This window comes from Trifolium pratense, linkage group LG2 (assembly GCF_020283565.1).
Source record: "Trifolium pratense cultivar HEN17-A07 linkage group LG2, ARS_RC_1.1, whole genome shotgun sequence".
NCBI lineage: Eukaryota > Viridiplantae > Streptophyta > Magnoliopsida > Fabales > Fabaceae > Trifolium > Trifolium pratense.
Window position 1 is genome coordinate 55,271,471 of NC_060060.1, and position 21,102 is coordinate 55,292,572.

The following is a 21,102-nucleotide window of genomic DNA, read 5'->3' on the forward strand; positions in this document are numbered from 1 at the left end:
TCAGTGAAACTATCAAATTTAATTATTTTTGGTACAGCAATCTCTTTTTTGCACAGAATTAAGTTAACTTCTTTTATTATCAACCATGATTATCTATTGAAAACTAAAATTAAAAATTAAACTATCACTCTATACAGAGGTAATTTCTTTCACCTTATACAAATTACAATTTTTTAGTCTCACTAATCCATTCATCCTTTACACATGCGAGTTGTTAGACAGCAACAAAATCTCTTTCTGCACCAGTTCAAATATTTCCTCAAGTCGAATTTTAAACTTGGATGTTATGTTCCGATTGAGCCTTTGCTGAAACTTAGAGCTCCTAAGCCACATAATGCCAATGTATACATCACACATGCAAGCACATTCACTAAGAGCTGATTTCTCAATTTCGTACCTAAAATGAATCTGCAGGCAAATATAACATATTATGGAAAAACATGAACAAACTTTATTTATGAAAAATAAAATATAACACTGAGTTTAAAATTTAACATACACGGAAGTGATCGGAAAATGGGACACCATTAAGGACCATAACTTCATTCACAATCAAACCTCCTGTGATTGTATTTGGAAACTTTTGTTGTGTGCTTGTTACATCAAACACCGATGAATTTCGATTAAATTGGTAAGAAACACGCCTTTCGCGAACATCAGGTTTTACTGGTTCCCAAAGTGTAGTGTCATAGTTTATACAACCACTTCTCTTCATAATCTTATGCTCTAGGTTTCCTCCCTCAAAAATTTCCATCACTAATCCCATCTGTGCAAGAATAACAAAAGGTATTAAAGAAAGACTTAACAATAGTAATATGCACAAAATATTCCTCATTCTTATAGAAGGTAACTACATTATGTTGGTCTGAGCGGAGCTGGACTCAGATCTTTTAAACAAAGTCCTAGGTTCGAACCTTGTGGATGGAAAAAAAAATGCGGTTGGAAGGGGAGACTCCATGAAAGATGGTTAGTCAAGTTCCCAACAAAGATTAGTCAACGTTAATTCAGCTGAATACTTCACATCAATAACATGGTTAAAAAAGTACTAGTTATTTAGTAAATGATAACTTGTCAAATAAGGAACTTTCATTTGCCATGTCTCCTTTTGCTTTCCAATACCGATTTACCAAAATAACATGTGGACTTATTTAATTCAGGAGTTATCAAATTATGAATTTAATTTTGATGAAATTCAAATTTATACTTAAATAACATAATCCAATCATACATTACAACAGTCCCACTATTACAATAATGTGTTGTTATAAGTGTAAAAAAATTACTTTTCATTCATAGTGGATCAAACTTAAGTCATGACTCAATCCCTCAAGAGATTGAAAAGGGTTTTTGAATTGAAATTAGTTAAATAGAAACAAATGCTATAAGGCTGCAAAACTTATAAAAGGTGAGAGTGAATTTTATCTTCATGGTGATTGATTGGTTACCTTAATTGGCAATTCAGCAGAATAAATACTGGACATTTTTTCTTCATCCTCTAGGATAGATCCAGAGTCATCAGGCATTACCAAAACTTCTTGATCTTCATGCTCCTCCATAATATGTTCTTTCTGATAGGGGTTCAATATTCTTGTTCTCCACAAGGCCATTATTGTTCTTTTGTAGAAACAAAAATGTTGTCAGCTGAATGTGAGTATCTATACGATCCACTCGGTGAATAAGATTAGAAATATATGCATGCTGAGTAATAATACCTGGATGCAGAACCAAAAGAAACAAATGACTGAAAATGAAACCTAAGCCTTCCTTCTTCATCTTGTGACTTGGCACCATGCCTTGCATCGATACCTCTTCCTCTTCGAAGAATTATGACCAATGTAGGGCTTCCTAATGATGCTAATGATGGAGGAAGCACTTGAATGTTTTCAATATCTTCCCAAAGGAAGAAAAATTTGGTTTTATGTCCAAATAAATTTGAATAAAATCCTACAATCCTTGCCGAAAGAAATAGCCGGCCCTGCATCAGCATCAGTATCAGAAGGTATGTTCATTTAATTTGTGAAGTTCATATTATTTGTTAACATTCTAAAAATTATCCACTTTGAAGCTCTATGCAGTCTGAAAGTATTTATCAGATGTATGTGCTTAAAATTGGAACCACGTGTACTACCTGTAAATGCATTTTTCTCTTCAGGGAACATGTGAAATCATTGATTAGGAACTCTTCTGGAGGCAATCCAAACAGTTTCTGGAATGTAGAATTCCTTTGAGGTGATGGAAGATTCAACTGCAATCCAACCATCAGTAGTCATAAACAATAAGTAATTAACTTTTAAATGTTCTCGGAGTCTATCACATGTTCAAATATATGTATACATGTTATGAATAAATAAAAGTATATTTTACATGGGGTATGGGGAAGATTGTGCTTACCTTTTTGCCTACTTCCTTTTCCTTTTTCTCCAAGTAATCCTTGATAGTTTCAACTCCTTTATTATTGTCCAAGAAAATCCTCAAATGCAACTTCGATTGAGCAGATTGCGCTAGCTTACCTTCAAGCATGACCCACATGTCTGCCAATTCTGTTGATGTGTGTTTTAGGAAATTGATCTCAGCGTGTCCAAGTGAAACATCTTGGTCAAATGGACCATCAAAATCAAAAACTTCCACATGTAAAACTGATGGCGGTTCTTCCATAGCATCAAACTCTAATATCTCTACATATATTAGTATAAAAACCAATGCAAAATATAAGTAAAGAAACATTCACATCAAAACAATTCTTTCTTTCTTTCTTTCTTTTGTAATAAGTAGCAAGTAAGAAGGCAAACCATTCCATTGAGGATCTGATGTCTCAAGCTTGACAGAGCTTGACCTTGTTTGTCCATTACAGGTGAAAACTACATAGGGATCTGACAAGCCTGTTGACTCCAATGAGGCCAGCTCAACTCCCTCAATTAAAGCTATAGTAACAACCCATCCATCCCCATGTGCTTTCATGCCATGGTCAGTTCCTATTAGAAGAGAATGAAGTTAAAAAGCTTACATGAATTTACTTGAAATATATGAATTACTGACACATACGGACACCAAACATGTAGACACCGGTGATAATTTGTGAAAATAGAGGTGATCCAGTATAAACACTCGGTTCAAATAAAATAGGATGACAGTGATAACAAGTATAATAACACTAGGTTCAAATAACATGCTTACCCATTTGAAATCTAGCTTGCACAAAGTGAGATACCATATAATAAACACGTTTCAACTGGATAACTAAAATTCCACTTGTAACTAGCTCTCCTAAGCTATCTGGCAGTTCAATCCCTCTAAACTCCAAACCCTGAGGTTGACTAGGACCACACCTTAAAATATGCAGCAACAGATACAAAACCATAAAAAATGTTGAAACTACTGGGAAATTCCAGAAGTATGCAATAGCCTGCCACCAATTCCACTGGTTTTCAGTCTGCAAAGTTGCCAACAAGTGTTCTTTGTTTATCAAATCTTGCTTATCTAGTACCTTGAAACTTTGAGCAAGTAGGTTAGAAAACTGATCAAAACTCTCCTTCAAACCTTGTCTAGCTCCACTCTCTATCATACCTTTCATCATTGTACTTTGTAGGAAGACAATTCCCCATGATATCACAAGATGTGAGGATTCATCCCCAGAAGACACCTCTTCTCCAGGCATTATCTTGTAAAGCAATTCAACCCGAAATGTATTCCCATATGGAACATCAGGAGTGCATACACTAACAAGTACAACAAATTCATCTTTGGTCACTCTAATATAGGTTTGCTCCTCAGTGGCAATAACAGCCTTGACTAATTTTGAAGCAGCTTTTGTATAGGTAACAACTCGAGTCAAACAAGACATGTCTTCACCTTTCCAGGACCAAGCCCCTTCTTGCAAATTTGTTGTCCCTTGTAGTTCTGCCAAATCTTTCCTAAACTGAGAATTCGGTGCGAAAAGAACCACATTAAGATTGTATGGAGATACTGCATAAATTTTATCTATTAGAACACCACCCGGCAAATTTTCAGGACTTTCTGGTTGTCCATCTCTTGTTTCCATTACTGCAATGCCTTCTTCAAAGCTACATGGGGGTGAATTTTCTTCTACACTATCTTCATAATCAGATAATGAATTTGATGTTTCTGAACAATCCACCGATTTTGAGTTCCGTTCCTTTTTATTAAAAATCCTATCTATACGATTAGCAATAACCTTCAACAACTGTTTGCCTTCACCCATTTTACGAATTTTATGAAAAGATGGCTGCGATGAAGTGTGAAGATCATCCAAGTCTGCAATAGTTGAGTTTGGAGAATGCTTATGATTCATCGAAGAAGCACGACTTTTACAATGAAGAGAAATTGTAAGGAGAATCTTCCCTGATTATATACAGCACAAGCCATTGAGACAAAAAACAAATCAGTTTGGTATGTTGAACTGCAATTCAAGAAACACAAAAGAAATTAAAAACTATGGTTAAACCTTCACAAAACAGTGTATAAGGAAAAATAGAAATGCTAAGTAGGATTGGCAATAAATCGAAACAACTCAAAATTAGTTTTAAGTTCAATACTACAATTAATTTTTGAACTTGATTCATGAAGTTCAAGGTCGAGCTTTAGCTGAAAGTTGAACTCAACTGCTAAGGATGTTAAATGCAGCACCAACTCATGTATATTACCAGTTTTCCATCTGAGTTCCTTAGTAAAAATATTACAGTACTATGCAGGAATGTAGGAACTAGGAACCATGAATTTAAACGATGAAATAATGCTATCTAGTGAAGTTTCAGAAATGTTATGTAGTGAAGTTTCAGAATTCTGCAATTATAATAGAGAAAATAATTAAAAAATTTATGATATATCATATTAGAATTTGAGTTGGGGCTAAATCAACCCTACAAAACCGGCTTCTAAGGTGAGGACTATTCCACTTATAAAGTGAGGTTTTTTCTCATCCAACGCGATACTCTTTAGCACATTGAGCCTGACATAAGTAACCTAGTAGCAGATGGTCCAACGGATCTATACCATATTAAGTTTAACATTTCATTTCATTCCATTTATTTTATACAAAACTCATAAAAGTTAACTATAATAAGGTTAACAACTAACTATAACTTAACAATTCTTAGTGGCATATTCAAGACCCTGGTATCTTGGTTCAAACTTTTGAGTTCTTGGACTCCTTGGGCTAGTGGTAAAAAAAAAAAATCAAAATGCAACTCAATTCTTTAATTTGAGTGGTTCAATTGAACCCCTTATAAATGGGCTAGATACGCCCCTAGCAACTCTAACCTCTTTTTTTTTTTTTTTTTTTCACCACAGTATCCGGCCCACTGGACCGCCTAATCTGATTCGGGGTCAGTTCTGGTTTCAGCCCCTCCGATAGTCCGTTTTGTAACTAACTCTAACTAACTTCCTACATAAATACAGTTAGCTCTAATAGTCCACAATATTTGAAATTGATAAGCAGCATAATATCAAACACAACGTGATCACCCAATGAAGATAATTAAGTTCAGAAAACAAACCAGAAAATTTGTTGAAAAATCTGGCACCCTTGTTAGAACATTGAAGGGAGAACCACGTCGGTGGCAATATTTGCTTGTTATTAACCTGATCAAAACCAACCGGAATCCGCACTTCACCGACAAAATCCACTACATCACCATAACTGTGATCATTAACAACAGTGGCAACAAGCACTTCCTCTGCAATATCCTTCACCACCTTGAAAACAAATTCCTGGTTCCAAATGGGATTGAACGTGTTTCTGGATATCCTTGTCTTGTACTTGAGCTTTCCAAGTTGAAGCTTCACACGATAATTCTTTACGGGTAAGTCTTTGGCTTCCAATACACATACATATAACTTCTTCAACATAGCTTGTTATTATAAATATAATATAAAGCAAAAGCGGTGTAACATAACATGTTTCAGAAGAGAAGAGAAAACACTTTTATTAGTGTGGGAAGATGACGTGGAAGTTGAAGAAATGACACGTGGAATGGTGACAATGTGACAGAGTAAAACGTGGAGTTAACGGAATGAGAATTTGGAAAAGATTGGATTGAATTAGAAGTTAGCTTGAGATTTGGGTAAATGAAAGGTCTTTTGTCGTTAGTTATGAAAGGTGGTTTCTTGACTCGGATTATTTTATTTACGTTGTCAAATTTATGAGCTTTGGTCATTATGAGGCCAAACTTTTACTTTAAATTGTGTTTTGTTTTCGTCTGGTTTTGTGTGTTTCCTGCCAAAGGAAACTTCAAAGCAGAAATAGATAGCATGTATAGGATAAGTATTAAAGTAAAATAAGTTGGCGGTGGGTGGGGAGATATGTTTTGCAGGCGAAGAAGAATCAACAAACATTCTTCTATTCTATCTTGAATACAAGCCAATGAAAACTCTCAAAGAATAAAGAGCTGTGAATCACGAACACTCCTCGGATTAGGCGCGACACGACACTGCTTATAATTACATTGAATTGTGTCTGTGTTGTGTGTTGTGTCCGATATGTGTGTCGTGATTCATAGCTAAAGAGCACAGTTACTTATCTTACACAGGAATGCAGCTTTGTTCCATTTGTGTTTGCTCCCTTTACTCCTTTTCATTGATAAGTGGCAAAAGTAAATCTAAGGGCTCATATTAAAAAGTAACCACTTTGGAAAAAAAAGTAACTGTTGTGCACAAATAGTAACAGAAGGTAATAATAACGAAATTGCAAACAATAAGAACACAAGAAGTTTGATAACGGAGTTCCCCTTAGGTACGTCTCCGGCTGCAGAATTCGCTACAGCTCGTTTCTATTAGATGAAAGAATCAAATTAGGGTTTCAGTGTTACAAGCGGTATATATAATAATAGCAGAATGTCGTAAATACCCCTGCACCATACCGCGGGGGGCTATCGCCCCCCGCACCCCCCTAGCGCCCCCCAAAACATCTGGTCAAAGCCCATATGGGCAGGGGGCGGCCGGAGCTTCGCTTCGCTCCGCTAGCTCAGCTCCGGGCCGCCCCCAGCCTCTTCCTGATGCATATATGAACCATACTCAACAATCTCCACCTTGGTGAATATCAAACCCATATGAAGAACCTCTGTATGACATCCGCATCCTTAGCGCTAGGGGGGGTCGTTTCCTTCTTAACACTGAGAAACATGTAACAAGTCCAAGCAATGCTTGAACTTGTCACTGGTGACTGGCTTGGTCAACATGTCAGCTGCATTCTCTGAAGTATGAACCTTCTCAAGTAATATCTGTCCAGTTGTAAGTAGCTCTCTGATCTTGTGAAACCTCACATCAATATGCTTAGTTCTAGCATGATACACTTGATTCTTGGCCAAGTAAATGGCACTCTGACTATCACAATGCAGTTGAACTCCACCTTGCTCAACACCCAATTCCTTCACTAATCCTGTAAGCCATAAGGCCTCTTTGGCAGCTTCAGCTACTGCCATGTACTCTGCTTCAGTTGTTGACATAGCCACTATAGATTGAACTGACGATTTCCAACAAATAGGTCCTCCTGCAAGAGTAAACACATAACCTGTAGTAGACCTCCTGTCATCCATATCACCGGCGTAGTCTGAATCAACATATCCTACAACTGAAGGATTACCCTTTTCACTGCTAAACATGATACCATGACCTGTTGTACCTTTCAAGTACCTGAAAATCCATTTGACTGCTTCCCAATGATGCTTTCCTGGCTTAGACATAAACTTGCAAACTTGACTTACAGCTTGTGCCAAATCTGGCCTTGTACAGACCATAGCATACATTAAACAACCAACAGCACTGGCATAAGGAACCTTTGACATATACTCAATTTCTGAATCTGACTTCGGACACTGATCCAATGTAAGTTTAAAGTGATTCGCCAATGGAGTGCTCACAGCTTTCGAATTACTCATGTCAAACCTGTTTAGTACCTTTTCAACATAGCTTTTCTGAGAGAGCCACAATTTTCTAGCTCCCTTGTCCCTGTGAATTTCCATCCCAAGAATCCTCTTAGCAGCACCTAAGTCTTTCATGTCAAATTCTTTACCCAACAAAATTTTCAGTTCATTTACATCATGTAAATGGTTAGCAGCAATTAACATATCATCAACATAAAGTAACAGAAAAATAAAAGAGCCATCATCAAGGCTCCTGACATAGACACAACAGTCATACTCACACCGCTTGTAGCCAATCTGAAGCATGTAGGAATCAAACCGCTTGTACCACTGCCTGGGAGATTGCTTTAGACCATATAGAGACCTCTTCAATTTACAAACTAGTCGGCCTTTTCCAGTGTCACTGAAACCCTCTGGCTGCTCCATGTAAATTTGCTCATCTAGATTACCATGAAGGAATGCTGTCTTCACATCCATCTGTTCTAAATGCATGTCTCGGCTGGCTACCAAGGCTAACACTGCCCTGATAGAAGTATGTCTAACGACCGGAGAGAAAATCTCATCATAATCAATCCCTTTCTGCTGTGAGTACCCCTTTGCTACAAGACGAGCCTTGAACTTTTCCCCTTCTTTTTCTGTTACTGCTGGTTTTCTCTTGTACACCCACTTGCAACCGATAGCCCTCTTGCCCTTAGGAAGCTGAACAAGCTCCCATGTCTGATTTTTCTGTAACGACTCCATTTCTTCCATCATAGCACCCATCCACCTTTCTTTCTCCTGACTGGCCATAGCCTCTCGAAATGTGGAAGGATCTCCAGAACTAGTAAGAAGTGCATATGCTGCCAAGTCTTCGTACCCATATCTTTCTGGTGGCTTAACGGAGCGTCGTTCTCTATCACGGACAAGCTGATAATCATTTTCTCCAGCTAAATCTTCAGTTGCTCCACCTAAAACTTCAGTGTCATTATTAGTTGTTGTAGTTTCAGGTGGTTGTTGATGTACCTGTGATATGGTATTGGTTGGTGTCGGCTCAATTTCTACCTGAATGGCTTCTTTGTTAGGATTTCCTCCTGCTGATTCTGTCACTTCTGGTTGTTTCAACATAAATTGCTCATCAAAAACAACATCTCGACTCAGAACCATCTTCTTTGAAACCGGATCCCATAACTTAAACCCCTTCACCCCTTTAGAGTAACCGACGAAGACACATTTCTTCGACTTTACCTACAACAGTATGCCCCAACAGCTTGTAGATGTTACCTGCAGTCCTCTTTGCTCTCATCACTGTCAATGCACCCTTGCTAACCTTCAAGATATCCCTATCTCCATCAGACCTGTATGAGTAACCATGTGCCTGTAGAGTACCTAAGGAGATCAAGTTCTTTCTCAATTCTGGAATATATCGAACATCATTTAGTGTCCGCACACCACCATCATCCATAGCAATTTTAATCTGCCCTATTCCAGTGATAGCACAAGCTTTATCATCACCCAAATAAACAAAACCAAAACTGCCTGACCTGAATGTAGTGAACCACTCCCGATTCGGCGTCATATGATAGGAGCAACCAGAATCAAGAATCCACGCATCTGTGCACTTGCTAGATGAAACACAAAGTAAGTCTCCCTCACTGCCAGAGTCATCAGTTTGAACTATATTGGCTGAAGTTGATGCCCCTTGCTTTCTGTTTGGACAATCCCTCTTCCAATGGCCAATCTGTTTGCAACCGTAGCACTCTGCTGTTTTCCTGTTCTTAGATTTATTCCTCTTCTTTGCAGGACCTGTGTTACCCTTGTTCCGTCCACGATCTGAACCGCCCTTTACATACAAACCGTCGCCATGACTACCGCCCTCTGTGTTATGCCTCCTTTGATTATGAGACAACAGTGCAGAACTAATCGAAGCGAGAGTAATAGACTCTTTACCGTAAGTAAGGGTAGTCACCAAGTGGTCGTATGACTCTGGTAACGAGCACAACAATATGATTGCCTTGTCTTCATCGTCCATCTGAACCCCAAGCCTCGTCAGATCGGTGAGAATGTTTTGGAAGACGTTGACGTGTTGTTGCAAATTTGATCCTTCCTCCATCTTGAGACTGTACAACCGTTTTTTCGCGTACAACTTGTTCATAAGCGATTTCTCCATGTACTGACTCTCCAATTTATCCCAAACTTCCTTCGGAGTTGTTAGATCAAGGATATGATGCATGACCTCGTCTGAAACGCACAAGCGTATCAAACCCGCAGCCTTCTCCTTCATCTCTGTCCAGTCGGTGTCGTCCATGTCTGCCGGCTTCGTCTCGCGCAACGCCTTCTGTAGACTCTGTTGCGCCAACAGATCCTTAACCCTTCTCTGCCATAATCCGAAATTGCCCGTCCCGTCGAACCTTGCCACTTCGAATTTCGCAGGATTAAGCGTCATCACTGATACCAATTGTTGTGCACAAATAGTAACAGAAGGTAATAATAACGAAATTGCAAACAATAAGAACACAAGAAGTTTGATAACGGAGTTCCCCTTAGGTACGTCTCCGGCTGCAGAATTCGCTACAGCTCGTTTCTATTAGATGAAAGAATCAAATTAGGGTTTCAGTGTTACAAGCGGTATATATAATAATAGCAGAATGTCGTAAATACCCCTGCACCATACCGCGGGGGGCTATCGCCCCCCGCACCCCCCTAGCGCCCCCCAAAACATCTGGTCAAAGCCCATATGGGCAGGGGGCGGCCGGAGCTTCGCTTCGCTCCGCTAGCTCAGCTCCGGGCCGCCCCCAGCCTCTTCCTGATGCATATATGAACCATACTCAACAGTAACCATTTGTTAAACAGAAACAAAATGAAAAGCGTTCATCTTGCTTCCTTCTCTCTATACAGATCGCGCCTCCCTTTTCTCATCGCCGTCGCCCTCTCATCCATCCCATCGGCGGAGCTCTCCTTTGCCTCTCCGATTTGCTGTTGTTTTGGGGTTCGAAGGAAGTTCTGGTAGTGACGAGAGATACGACTGTTGATTCCATGTCAGTAGGACGGAGGCAGGAGATGGTAATGGCCGATTTGAAGAGCCACGACTGTTGATTCTATGTCGGCTGTGGCTGAGGCAGGGGTTCGTCGGTAGTGGATGCGGTTGACAATTTCAGAATTGATGAGAGAAGAAGGAACGGGTACAGCAAAGGTTTTAAATTGCGGTTGCAGGTGCGATTGCGGCTAATGCGGACACTGCGATGTAATTGCGACCGTTGCGGCATGAAATAATTTTTTATTTAAAAAAATACTGTAATTATTGTAATTCCTGGTATATCTTTTACTTATAATTCTATATCAATTTTAATTCATTTTTAAAACATTGTGTCTTATTTATGAATAATATAACCTTGACTCGAATGGAAGAAATATTAACATAAATAACATTCATAATTGTTTATGGAAATATTAATACAATTAATACATCACAAATAGATAAATGCACTAAGTTGCAATTTTGACTTTGAAAAGCAACATCATATTTGTCTCCATATAAATATATGGTCTTCGCTGCAAAAAAAAAAAAAAATTAATAATCAAATATTTTAATAACTCAAGAGTATTTAGATTTCCCATCACAAAAATTAACTGAATATAAATTTAAAATTTTTAAAATATAACTTACATGATATTTTTTACCACATGGTGGAATGACGTGGAGGAGCATTACTTGTACTTCCACTCTGACTATCATCTTGTGTAGCTCCTTGCCCAAAGACGTAACCAAAAAATCCACCACTTGATTGTTCATAATAAGGATCTTGGTAATTCATTGCTTGTTGGTAGTTGGAAGGAGCTTGATCACTTGTATATTGGTTATATGAGTTGAAACAAGGATATTGATAAATAGGCAGATAAGATTGTTGACTATTTTGAGAAGAATCACCAATCTCAAAGTCACTAAAACTTTGAGCAGTACTAGAAGAAGAAGAATTTTTAAGTGGAACATTTTATTTCCTTTTACCTCTTCTTGATCAAGAATGTGACACATCTCCTCCACTATTAAGTAGTGAACCATCAAAACGATCCATATCAGTCAAATTTCTATAACGCCTATAAATAGGTGGTGTTTCACCGTATGGGTCATGGTCTACTTGTGCATCTTCTTCATCATCACCACCACCACCTTCGCCAGCTTCTTCATTACCACCCATATTACCACTGTTACCGCTTGGTGGACTTAAACCACCACCATCACCATCATTTGATCCATTGTTATCATCATCAACTTTCACAATCTCATCATATGTATCTTCTATATGCAACCATTTTGCATTTTGAACTCCATCCAATAATGGATTTTCTCTCTCTTCTATCCATTCAGATAAAGGATCTTCTTGAAATATATAGTTAAGATTTATAGGATCAAAACTTGTTTCTATTTCTTCTTGACTTCTCCTCATTTCTTGTCTCATTTTCAGCTTCATGTTGTAATGTGTGAAGACAAGTTTATGTAACTTTCTATACTTCAATCTATTCCTCGTCTTTGTGTGAATGTAACTAAATGTACTCCAATTTCTCTCGCAATTTGTAGCAGAAGTTGTTTGACTAACAACTTTTATAGCTACAAGTTGAAGTTCAGGAGCACATGTACCGTAATACCCCCACCAAGAATCTATGTAAATAAACAATAAAAAAAAAGCAAATTATTGGTTATAATTATATATTAAAAAACAAAGTTAATTTTGCGAAACTTATAAAAAATGGATTAGTATTTTACCTGCCCTCATCTTTGACCAAGAATCTTGAGTCAGACTGTACCAAATGAATCACTCTTTTCTCTGTAAAGAGTCAACTAAATAACATAACAAAATACATTAATATGTAAACATATTTTTTATAACAAATAATTTATATTAAAATATTTCATTTATTACTAACCTGATTCAGAGCTTTGATTTGATCATCTATACCTCTTACTAATTTCGTTATCACTCTAGCCGTCCCTTCAAATGTTTCCTTATAGATATCATCTCCATGTTCAACTCCATATTGAAATTGTGGATTAAGAAAATAACCTAATTAAAAAAATATAATCACAATGCATGAAAAAATTACATGACATGAAGAAACATATTTTAAAATTATATGAAGAAATTAAAATTAAAATATAGACATACCAGCAGAATGAAGATCAGAATGCATGAATTTCCAACGCTTGTCAATTATATCATTATAGGTGAAATGATAACGAGAATTTTTTTCAATTGCCTGTTTTGCTCGATCAATGGCTTCATATAGGAAACCCATTGTTGGTTTCTCGTCACCATCAACTAGTCTCAAAACTTGAACAATAGGCTCGTACACCTTCAATATGTCTTTGGCTTTACTCCAAAACTCTTTGCTCAAAACAATTTTCCTTGCCTCATATCCTGGCCCATTCTTCTCTTTGCCATATTTTGTTTTTCTAAACTCTTCCGAATGAAACATGTTTTCCAGACCTTCCTTCTGATTCACAATTGATTGAAGTTGTAGAAATTGTGTTGCAAATCGGGTTACACCAGGACGAACAATCTATCTACCTCCATTATATTTTTTCATGAGACTCACAATATACGTATGGTTGTAGATGAATGTTGTCACCAACTTTGCTTAACTTAATAACTTTTGTATTTTTTTTTCTTCCCTATATCCTCTAAGCAAAGATCTAAACAATGAGCCGCACAAGAAGACCAATACAAATGTGGCCTCTTTTCCATTAGTTTATGACCGTCTGCTTTTAGTGCAACTTCATTGTCTATAACCACCTGAACAACACATTCTTCGCCAATTTCGTCCACAACTTTATCCAATAATTGAAAGTAGTACTCTGTGTTTCTACTATCAACATCGGAAGCATCAACTGATTTCCAAAACACTGTTCCTTTTCACAATACACTAAAAAATTCATAATATGAGAATGGTTGATACCGTCTGTCCAACCATCACACATTATTGTTGCCCCTTTTTGTTTCCAAGTTTTTTTCATACCAGTTATTCATTGCTTCATTTCTTCATATTCAGCCTCTAAATACACATTTGAGATTTCATAAGGAGTTGGAAATTTAGTTTTTCCCACCTCTGAGGCTATATAAATCAAATTATGCAACTAGGGAGAATTAGATAAATTCATAGGCAAACACTCATAAATTATAAATTTGCTTACGGCCGCTCCAAGCTTCTTCCTCCATGAGTTTAGCATGCCCTTATTTACTTTAGGTTGCTTCATGCTTTTGGTCCTCACAAGATCAACGTTGGTAGACCTCAAAGAAAAAGTTAGATCTTCTGGTCTTTCACCTCCGCTAACACTTGCACGAGAAATTCCACCTTGGTCATAAACATTTTTATATCCTCCTGTTTCATGTCTGAATTTTTGCCTATTTTCTCATTCATGATGTGATCTGAGACTCTCTTGTGTAGCAAACCTTAATTGATCATCACTAGAATGATCCACATTATCTACTTCAACAACATCCCCCCCTAAATGTTCTTCAAATTCTTCTTTCCTTCTTTTAGAATCGTTTCTCTCCGCTTTTGCATCAACTAGAAGTTTCATCATACTTTCCCTAACTATTCTGTTCACTCTAGAACAAGGTTTGACCTGTCCTAGCATGTGTGCTATATGTTGCTTCAATCTCGTAATGCCACCTCCTATTATTTCTCTACGAAGTTCACAACGAACATTGTTTCTATGTCCAGGTACCAGTGTTCCAAAGTGCCATCCAATATCATCACTTGGAGCACCCTCTAATCTTTTTGTAGGAAATGCTTCTCTTGGTGGCATTGTGTATATTTAATTGTACCTATTAAATTAAATATAATAATAAATAAATGTCAATCAATAACATAAACTAACTAATAATTATCTACGAATTAAAAATATAAACTAACACAATTTTTTTTTACAGCTAACACAATAATTTCTTTTACACCAACGATGTATCAAAATTAATTTCATTAATCTAAATAGTAAATAAAAAAAGTTAACATAAATATCACTTACTATATAAAAAATAAATTGCCTCAAAAAAAATATAAAATTAGAAAGAAATTAAAAAAAAATCAAATAAACAAGGATTGATCCAATGAAAATGTTGTTTAACCACGATCTAAAAACAAGGATCGTAGATACAAATAAAATTTTTTTGACAAAAAAAAAATCTATTATAAAATTACTAAAAAAAATAGCCCACTACCAATTTTTACTCCACTTCCATTCTTTCCCCCACTACATTTTTGTTTTCCCCCAATTTTTTGTTCACTTCCATTCTTCCCTCCACCCCACTAAAATAAAATAATTATAATTATAATTATAATAATAATAATAATTAAACACTACTATTTATTATTAAAAAAAAATAAACTCATTCTCTCTCTGTTCTTGAATTCTCAGATCTCCGTTCCTCACTCTTCCCTATCTCCCCGGTCTCCGATATTAAAAAAACTCCTCCCTATCTCCGTTCTTCACTCTCTCAGAACCACAAATCTCAGATTTTCTCTTCTCTATCTCGTTCCTCACTCTCTCAGAACCAACTCAAATATGCTATTTCTCTCTATAAAAATTATCTCATTCTCACTCACTCACACAAACACCCAAAGAAACACAAAACCTAGAATTATAAATCAAACTTCCAAATAAAACCCAAAAAGCCATAAAAGAGGAAAGAACAGAACTTGAATAAGTAGTTAACAATAACAATAACATACCTTGAGAGATATCACATAGCAGATCAGACCGATTGGAAAGAGGAAAGGAAGGATGGAGACATTGAATCAGAGGAAAAAATAAATTGAACTCACTCACTGCAAATGCAACTCTTCACAGAACCAACTCTATGATTTAGAGGAAAAAGAGATTCTAAAACGAAGTGAATGGACGTAAAGGAAAAAAAAGTAAGTTTATTTCAACTCTTCCTAAGATTCTGATTATCTGTGAAAAGTATTTGCTTTTTGTTTGTTTTTTTTTCTGTTTTCTAAAATTGATTCTTATATTCTCAGATTTTTGTTTTACCTTTTTTCCTTGATTTTGGGCATAAATGATTGTTGCGGTCAATGCGTTCAAAACGCCGTTGCGTTGCGGTTGCGTTGCAGCATCACGTGTGATTTGAGTTCACACCGCAATTGTGGTCCGATGTGATGCGGTCCGCAATTTAAAACCTTGGTTACAACCTTGAAGGAGGAGAAGTGAAGTTGTTTTTTTAGGCTAAATTGCACTTTTGGTCCCTAAGTTTCACAAACTTATAATTTTGACCTCATAATTTTTAAAATAGCACTTTTGACTCATGTGTTTACACCATTTTGCAAAATGTCAATTTTGACCGGATGTGACCGTCACTTAAATCATGTCAGCTTCTTTTGTTATCTAATAATTAAAAATTAAAAAAATAAAATAAAATAAAAAAGGAATTGAAGGAAAATAATAATAACTAGAGTTTGCCTTAAATCTCTTGAGTTAAAATTGTGGGTTGACAGTGTATCACAAACCTTATTTTTTCATCTGGCAGCTCTAGGTAGGAGATATGACACCCCATAACCCCCAACCCAAACTTCCTCTGTGGGCGTGACTCTCTTTGATTCAAGCTATTACGAGTCTCACTTTCAACAATTTGTTCTCTTCCTTTTAAATTCCAAAAACAACTATGTATCGACTTGCCTCTTACATTCTTACCCTCACTCGCCGACTGATGGATGATTGTAAGTCACTGATAGATGATTCCAAAAATAATACGAGACGAAATCAGCTGAGTTCTTTCAATGTAGTACTTGGTCTGTTGGTCGAATTGTCTAAGAGAACAAACTCCTTAATGAATTTGTTATTTTGTTAATTACTAGATGGCAAAAGAAGTTGACGTGACAGCTGACTCATTTAAGGGACATACCACATCGGCGTTAATTTTGTCAAAATCGACCTTTTGTAAAAAGGGATAAACATAGTGTGCCAAAAGTGCTATTTGAAAACTAGGGGGACAAAATTGCAAGTTTGTGAAACTTATCCATTGTTTGGAACAACTATTCTTTGTGGAAAGAAGGAAACACAGATTTCAAGAATCTTTCCACTGTTTGGTTGCCCAATAGGAAAGAAAGTACATTTTTTGCTAGGTCCCACACAAGATTCTATTCCCCCCATTTTAGGAAGAAAGTCACGAAAATGCAAAAGACACCAAGAAAAGACAAATAAAACCTTATACAAACATTTAAATTACGATTTTATAATATTTTTATATTAATTTGTTTTATTGATAAACATTTGGAATAATTTTTTGAAAATTATTTTGGGATTTACATATATTTATTCTATGTATATCTATATTATGTTAAAATTATTTTCATACTTATTCCTAAAAGTTTGTGTTCCTAAATGTAATTTATAATTTATAAATAGCGGTATTGATGTAATTTGATCAATATAACTCTTTCTTTCATCTTACTTTCCTCTCACTTTCCTCTTACTTTCACTTCTACCAAACAACTCCAAAATCATCTTACTTTCTACTTATTTTCTTCTCACTTTCTTTCCTTCAACAATCATTCATTTCACTTTCTTTCCTTTTAACTTTCCTTTCTCATCCAAACATATCATTAGGGGGCTAATTTAGCATTTTTTTTATTAAACAAATACTCCCTCCGTCTCAAAATAATTGTCACATTTTACAACTGCACATTTGCCGATGCACAATTTTGATCATTAATATTTTTAGTTGTGTATTCCTAAAAATTATGAAAAATTGATATTTTGACAGTATTCATCGAGACAAATCTAACAAGATCTCATACGCTACTATTTATCTTTATACATTAGTAAAAAAATATGGTCAAAGTATTTTGTATGAATAGTGCACGTAGTCAAATTGTGACAATTATTTTGAGACGGGGGAGTAATGGATTTGTTCAGCTTTAAATCTCAGCCCTTAGATCTAGTTTTGCCACTTGTCATATATCTAACACAAATTGAGCAAAATGATATTGATATCCAGTTTACGCATTAAACAGAACTATTTTGACTGAGACGAAGTAGATAGAACTCGCGAAACGAAAATGCTACAGTTTCCGGCGTTTATGACACAGTGCCAATTATCGACGAGGATAATTCCGACGTCGTTTTTGCTACCCTCTCAGTGGCCCCAGCCTCAAAACGAAGAACTCCTTCTCGCTATGGAGGAATCTGATTTTGAAGAAAAGGTACTCTCTTTCTCTCTACCTAGGTTTTATTCTTTCAAATTCAAAATCACGCCTTAATCAATAAACTGTTTGCTAATTTCAGATTAAGGTCAAATTAATCTGAAATTAAATCTCAAGTTATGAGAGAATTATCTTCTCTCTCTTTCTAGCACCATAGATTTATGCATGAATAATCGTAACTTATAAGCAAGGTAGTGAGTCCATATTTATTTATAATATATAGGCAGAGTTGTTAAACAGCGGCCATGGCAGAATGGTTTGACAGTTTTTTGACAACCACCATATAGTGGTGGTGATTGACACTGAAATTGGTAGGGAGGATCACGGTTCAATCCCCTGCAACTGCTACTGAGAGTGAGAGGGGGCTGGAACCACTTATGCACCCCATAAATAGATTAGGCGGTCCAATGAGCTGGATACTGATGGTGAAAACAAAAACAAAAAATTGTGGAATGCCCATCATAGCGGCGACATAAGCCACATTGACATGTTTATATGGCAAATTTTGGTGTTCCACTCAACAACATTGTATAGATGTAAGAGATGAAATGTTCAGATAAAAAAGGATTAAGGAAGCACGGTCTTTGAATGTCTTGTTTTTTATTTATTTATTTATTTATTATATAGACGCAGAATTGTTAAATGGCGGCCACGGCAGAATGGCGTGGTAGGTTGTTTTTTGACAACCGCCATAGCCAATTTGTGGAATGCCCATCATAGCGACGCCATAGGCCACAATGACATGTTTATATGGCAAATGTTGGCGTTCCACCATCGACAACATTGTATAGATGTAAGAGATGAAATGTTTTAGATCAGAAAGGATTAAGGGAGGGCGCTCTTTGAATGTCTTGTTTTTTCTACTTTGCCTCATTCAACTCTCTCAATTTTGGCTTGAACCCTTGCAGTGCAATGAAATCAGGAAGATGAACAGCAATGCAATCATGATAGGGAAAACCACTAACGAAAATGATAAGGAAGACTTTGACAACGAGGCTGATGATGATGATCCTGACAATGCAGAGGAATCTGAGGGCGAAGAATTTGAGCAAGAAACTGGTTGAAGAATCTGCATGTCAATGCTCACTTATATTTTGTTGGTATGTATTCCTGGATGGTTGGCTGGTTCATATCTTTTTATTGTGTTGTTGTTAGAGATGATCAAGGATGAATTATGTTTATTTCTCACCCTATTCTAAACTTTGAACCCAAAATCTACCTCTAGACTCGAGTCAGCTCGATGATGTACGAGTGTAATTAAGACCGAGTTTGAGTAGGATGTGATCAATTTGACTTGTAGTTCAAACAAAATAAAATAATCAAATTGTTATGTAATTGTTTCAAAAGAAAAAGTTCATTCAATTAGTGAATTTACCAACCATATATACTAATTTTTCTCTTGCTATTTGAGGTATTTTTTTTGTTCTAATTATTATTTTAGGACATTACTATAAGATAAAAAAAAAAAATACTGTCATGTTAGTTGTGTTTTCAAATAAATGAAATGTTGCAACAATCCAAAAATTAAAATGCATATTTGCAAAAAGGAGATGGAACTTTAAATAGTCTGTGAAGACTATTTGTTAGAGTAAAATAAACTTACATTAAGGTTATATCTATGCATATAAATGATTGAGTGGGTAACCCCAAGGCTATTTGAACTCTCTCTAACTCAATATTTGGTCACAAAACAGACACTAACTCGTCTCTATTCCATAGGATAACTGGGTTAAGTTGTATCTTGAACACCCCTTACTTGATCTTGTACTTGATCAAAGCAATAATTTACAATAATATAAGGAAAAAAGTGAAAGGAAAGTTAAATAGTTGAAAATTAGATATTTTTTGTTAGTTACTTGTGTTAGGAATACAAGTGGTGAGGTGATTATAAAAGAAAGGAGTCTCACATTAGCTAAGAAAGGGCTACATGAATGGAATATAAGAGACGAAGATTTGTATATACATTAACTTCAAGTTTTGAGCAATGATATAGACGTCTCTTTATAAGTTGTTTGGCCCTTGAAAGACTCCTTTGCATCTGTGCTCAGCTGGAACTATCCTATGAGTTGTATCAAAGTTGATTGTTCAGTAGCCGTGTATGTCGAAGACACATGTCTCCTAATAGGCACAGGCTTAAAGGGGTAGCTAATGTTCCAAGAATGACTCAATATTTTGTTGAAGAAGCTTGAGTATGTGTTAAACTTAAAAGGAGTCACACTAGCTAGTGGCAAGGAAAGATGATTTAATAATGTTCCAAGAATGACTCTTTAATTTGTTCTATTCTCAGTTCTCATATTTGAAAATGCTCTTTCCTTTGAGAACCAATAACTGTTTGCTGAAAGTTTTTTCCTTTTCAAAATGCCTAAAATATGGATCACATGTACTGAGATATTATTTAGTTGAAATTTTTTCTCTTCTCACCCCCTGTATTTCTTAGCCCTGAGATATTATTTAGCTCCCACTAAATTTTCTTATTCTCATGTGCATAAATAGAAGTGAGCAAACAAATCACACTCTAAAATAAGTTCAGCAGAAACCAATATGATATCATTATATCAAATTGGTAAAGATCCAAAGCAAAATTGCGAATCTGAAGAGCTTCATAATCCATTGGAAGCTTCTGCAACCAATCACAACTCCATCACAGTGTGAAGGTTTCTGTCGGTGGCCAAACTCGGAGATTCATGCTTTCCAACTCGACACAAACAAACATATCAGTGAAACCCTGTGCATTCCGGATCAAGGGTTTGGTGATGAAAAGTTTTGTTGGATTTGGGTCTTGTAATGTAACTACGGTTTTAGTAAGGGAACAATGAGGGAGAAGATGGATGGGAATATCATAGGACTGTGTTGGTCTTAGTCGTACCTTCCTGTTCCTTCTATATGAATGTTTTTCAATTTGGGAGAACTAAAAAAAGGAAAAGAGATCAAGCTAATCCATTTAATCCTGATTTTTATAAGTTGTCACATCATTCGTGAAACTGTCGTGAAAAATATAATCACTACATTAAGCATTTCCATGGTAAAATTATCTTAGAGGTTGCGTAGT

General features: G+C 36.2%; 2 protein-coding genes across 3 annotated transcripts; one reads left to right on the top strand and one right to left on the bottom strand.

The window, feature by feature from the left end:
- Positions 1 to 10,313, bottom strand: LOC123903957 (C2 and GRAM domain-containing protein At5g50170-like). Of its 2 annotated transcripts, none has more exons than XM_045953645.1 (9): positions 5,514 to 10,313; positions 3,175 to 4,359; positions 2,790 to 2,972; positions 2,392 to 2,675; positions 2,129 to 2,245; positions 1,713 to 1,975; positions 1,446 to 1,614; positions 500 to 766; positions 1 to 408 (listed from the first exon to the last, which is right to left on the bottom strand). In XM_045953645.1, the coding sequence occupies exons 1-9, from the start codon at positions 5,863 to 5,865 to the stop codon at positions 199 to 201; spliced, it is 3,030 nt and encodes a 1,009-aa protein (XP_045809601.1). In that variant the 5' UTR covers positions 5,866 to 10,313; the 3' UTR covers positions 1 to 198. The 2 variants fall into 2 exon arrangements, with proteins under 2 accessions (XP_045809601.1, XP_045809602.1); XM_045953646.1 differs by having other exon boundaries at positions 3,175 to 4,417; positions 5,514 to 5,608.
- Positions 10,314 to 17,835: 7,522 nt separating this feature from the next.
- Positions 17,836 to 19,383, top strand: LOC123903959. Its single transcript, XM_045953647.1, has 2 exons — positions 17,836 to 18,053; positions 18,962 to 19,383. The coding sequence occupies exons 1-2, from the start codon at positions 17,910 to 17,912 to the stop codon at positions 19,115 to 19,117; spliced, it is 300 nt and encodes a 99-aa protein (XP_045809603.1). The 5' UTR covers positions 17,836 to 17,909; the 3' UTR covers positions 19,118 to 19,383.
- The last annotated feature ends 1,719 nt before the right edge of the window (positions 19,384 to 21,102 follow it).

Coding starts and splice junctions, on each gene's coding strand:
- LOC123903957 (XM_045953645.1), bottom strand. CDS start 5,865: ATGTTGAAGAAGTTATATGTATGTGTATTGGAAGCCAAAGACTTACCC. Junction 4,360..5,513: donor ATTTTTCAACAAATTTTCTG/GTTTGTTTTCTG, acceptor GTATATAATCAG/GGAAGATTCTCCTTACAATT. Junction 2,676..2,789: donor ATCAGATCCTCAATGGAATG/GTTTGCCTTCTT, acceptor TAATATATGTAG/AGATATTAGAGTTTGATGCT.
- LOC123903959 (XM_045953647.1), top strand. CDS start 17,910: ATGCTACAGTTTCCGGCGTTTATGACACAGTGCCAATTATCGACGAGG. Junction 18,054..18,961: donor AATCTGATTTTGAAGAAAAG/GTACTCTCTTTC, acceptor GAACCCTTGCAG/TGCAATGAAATCAGGAAGAT.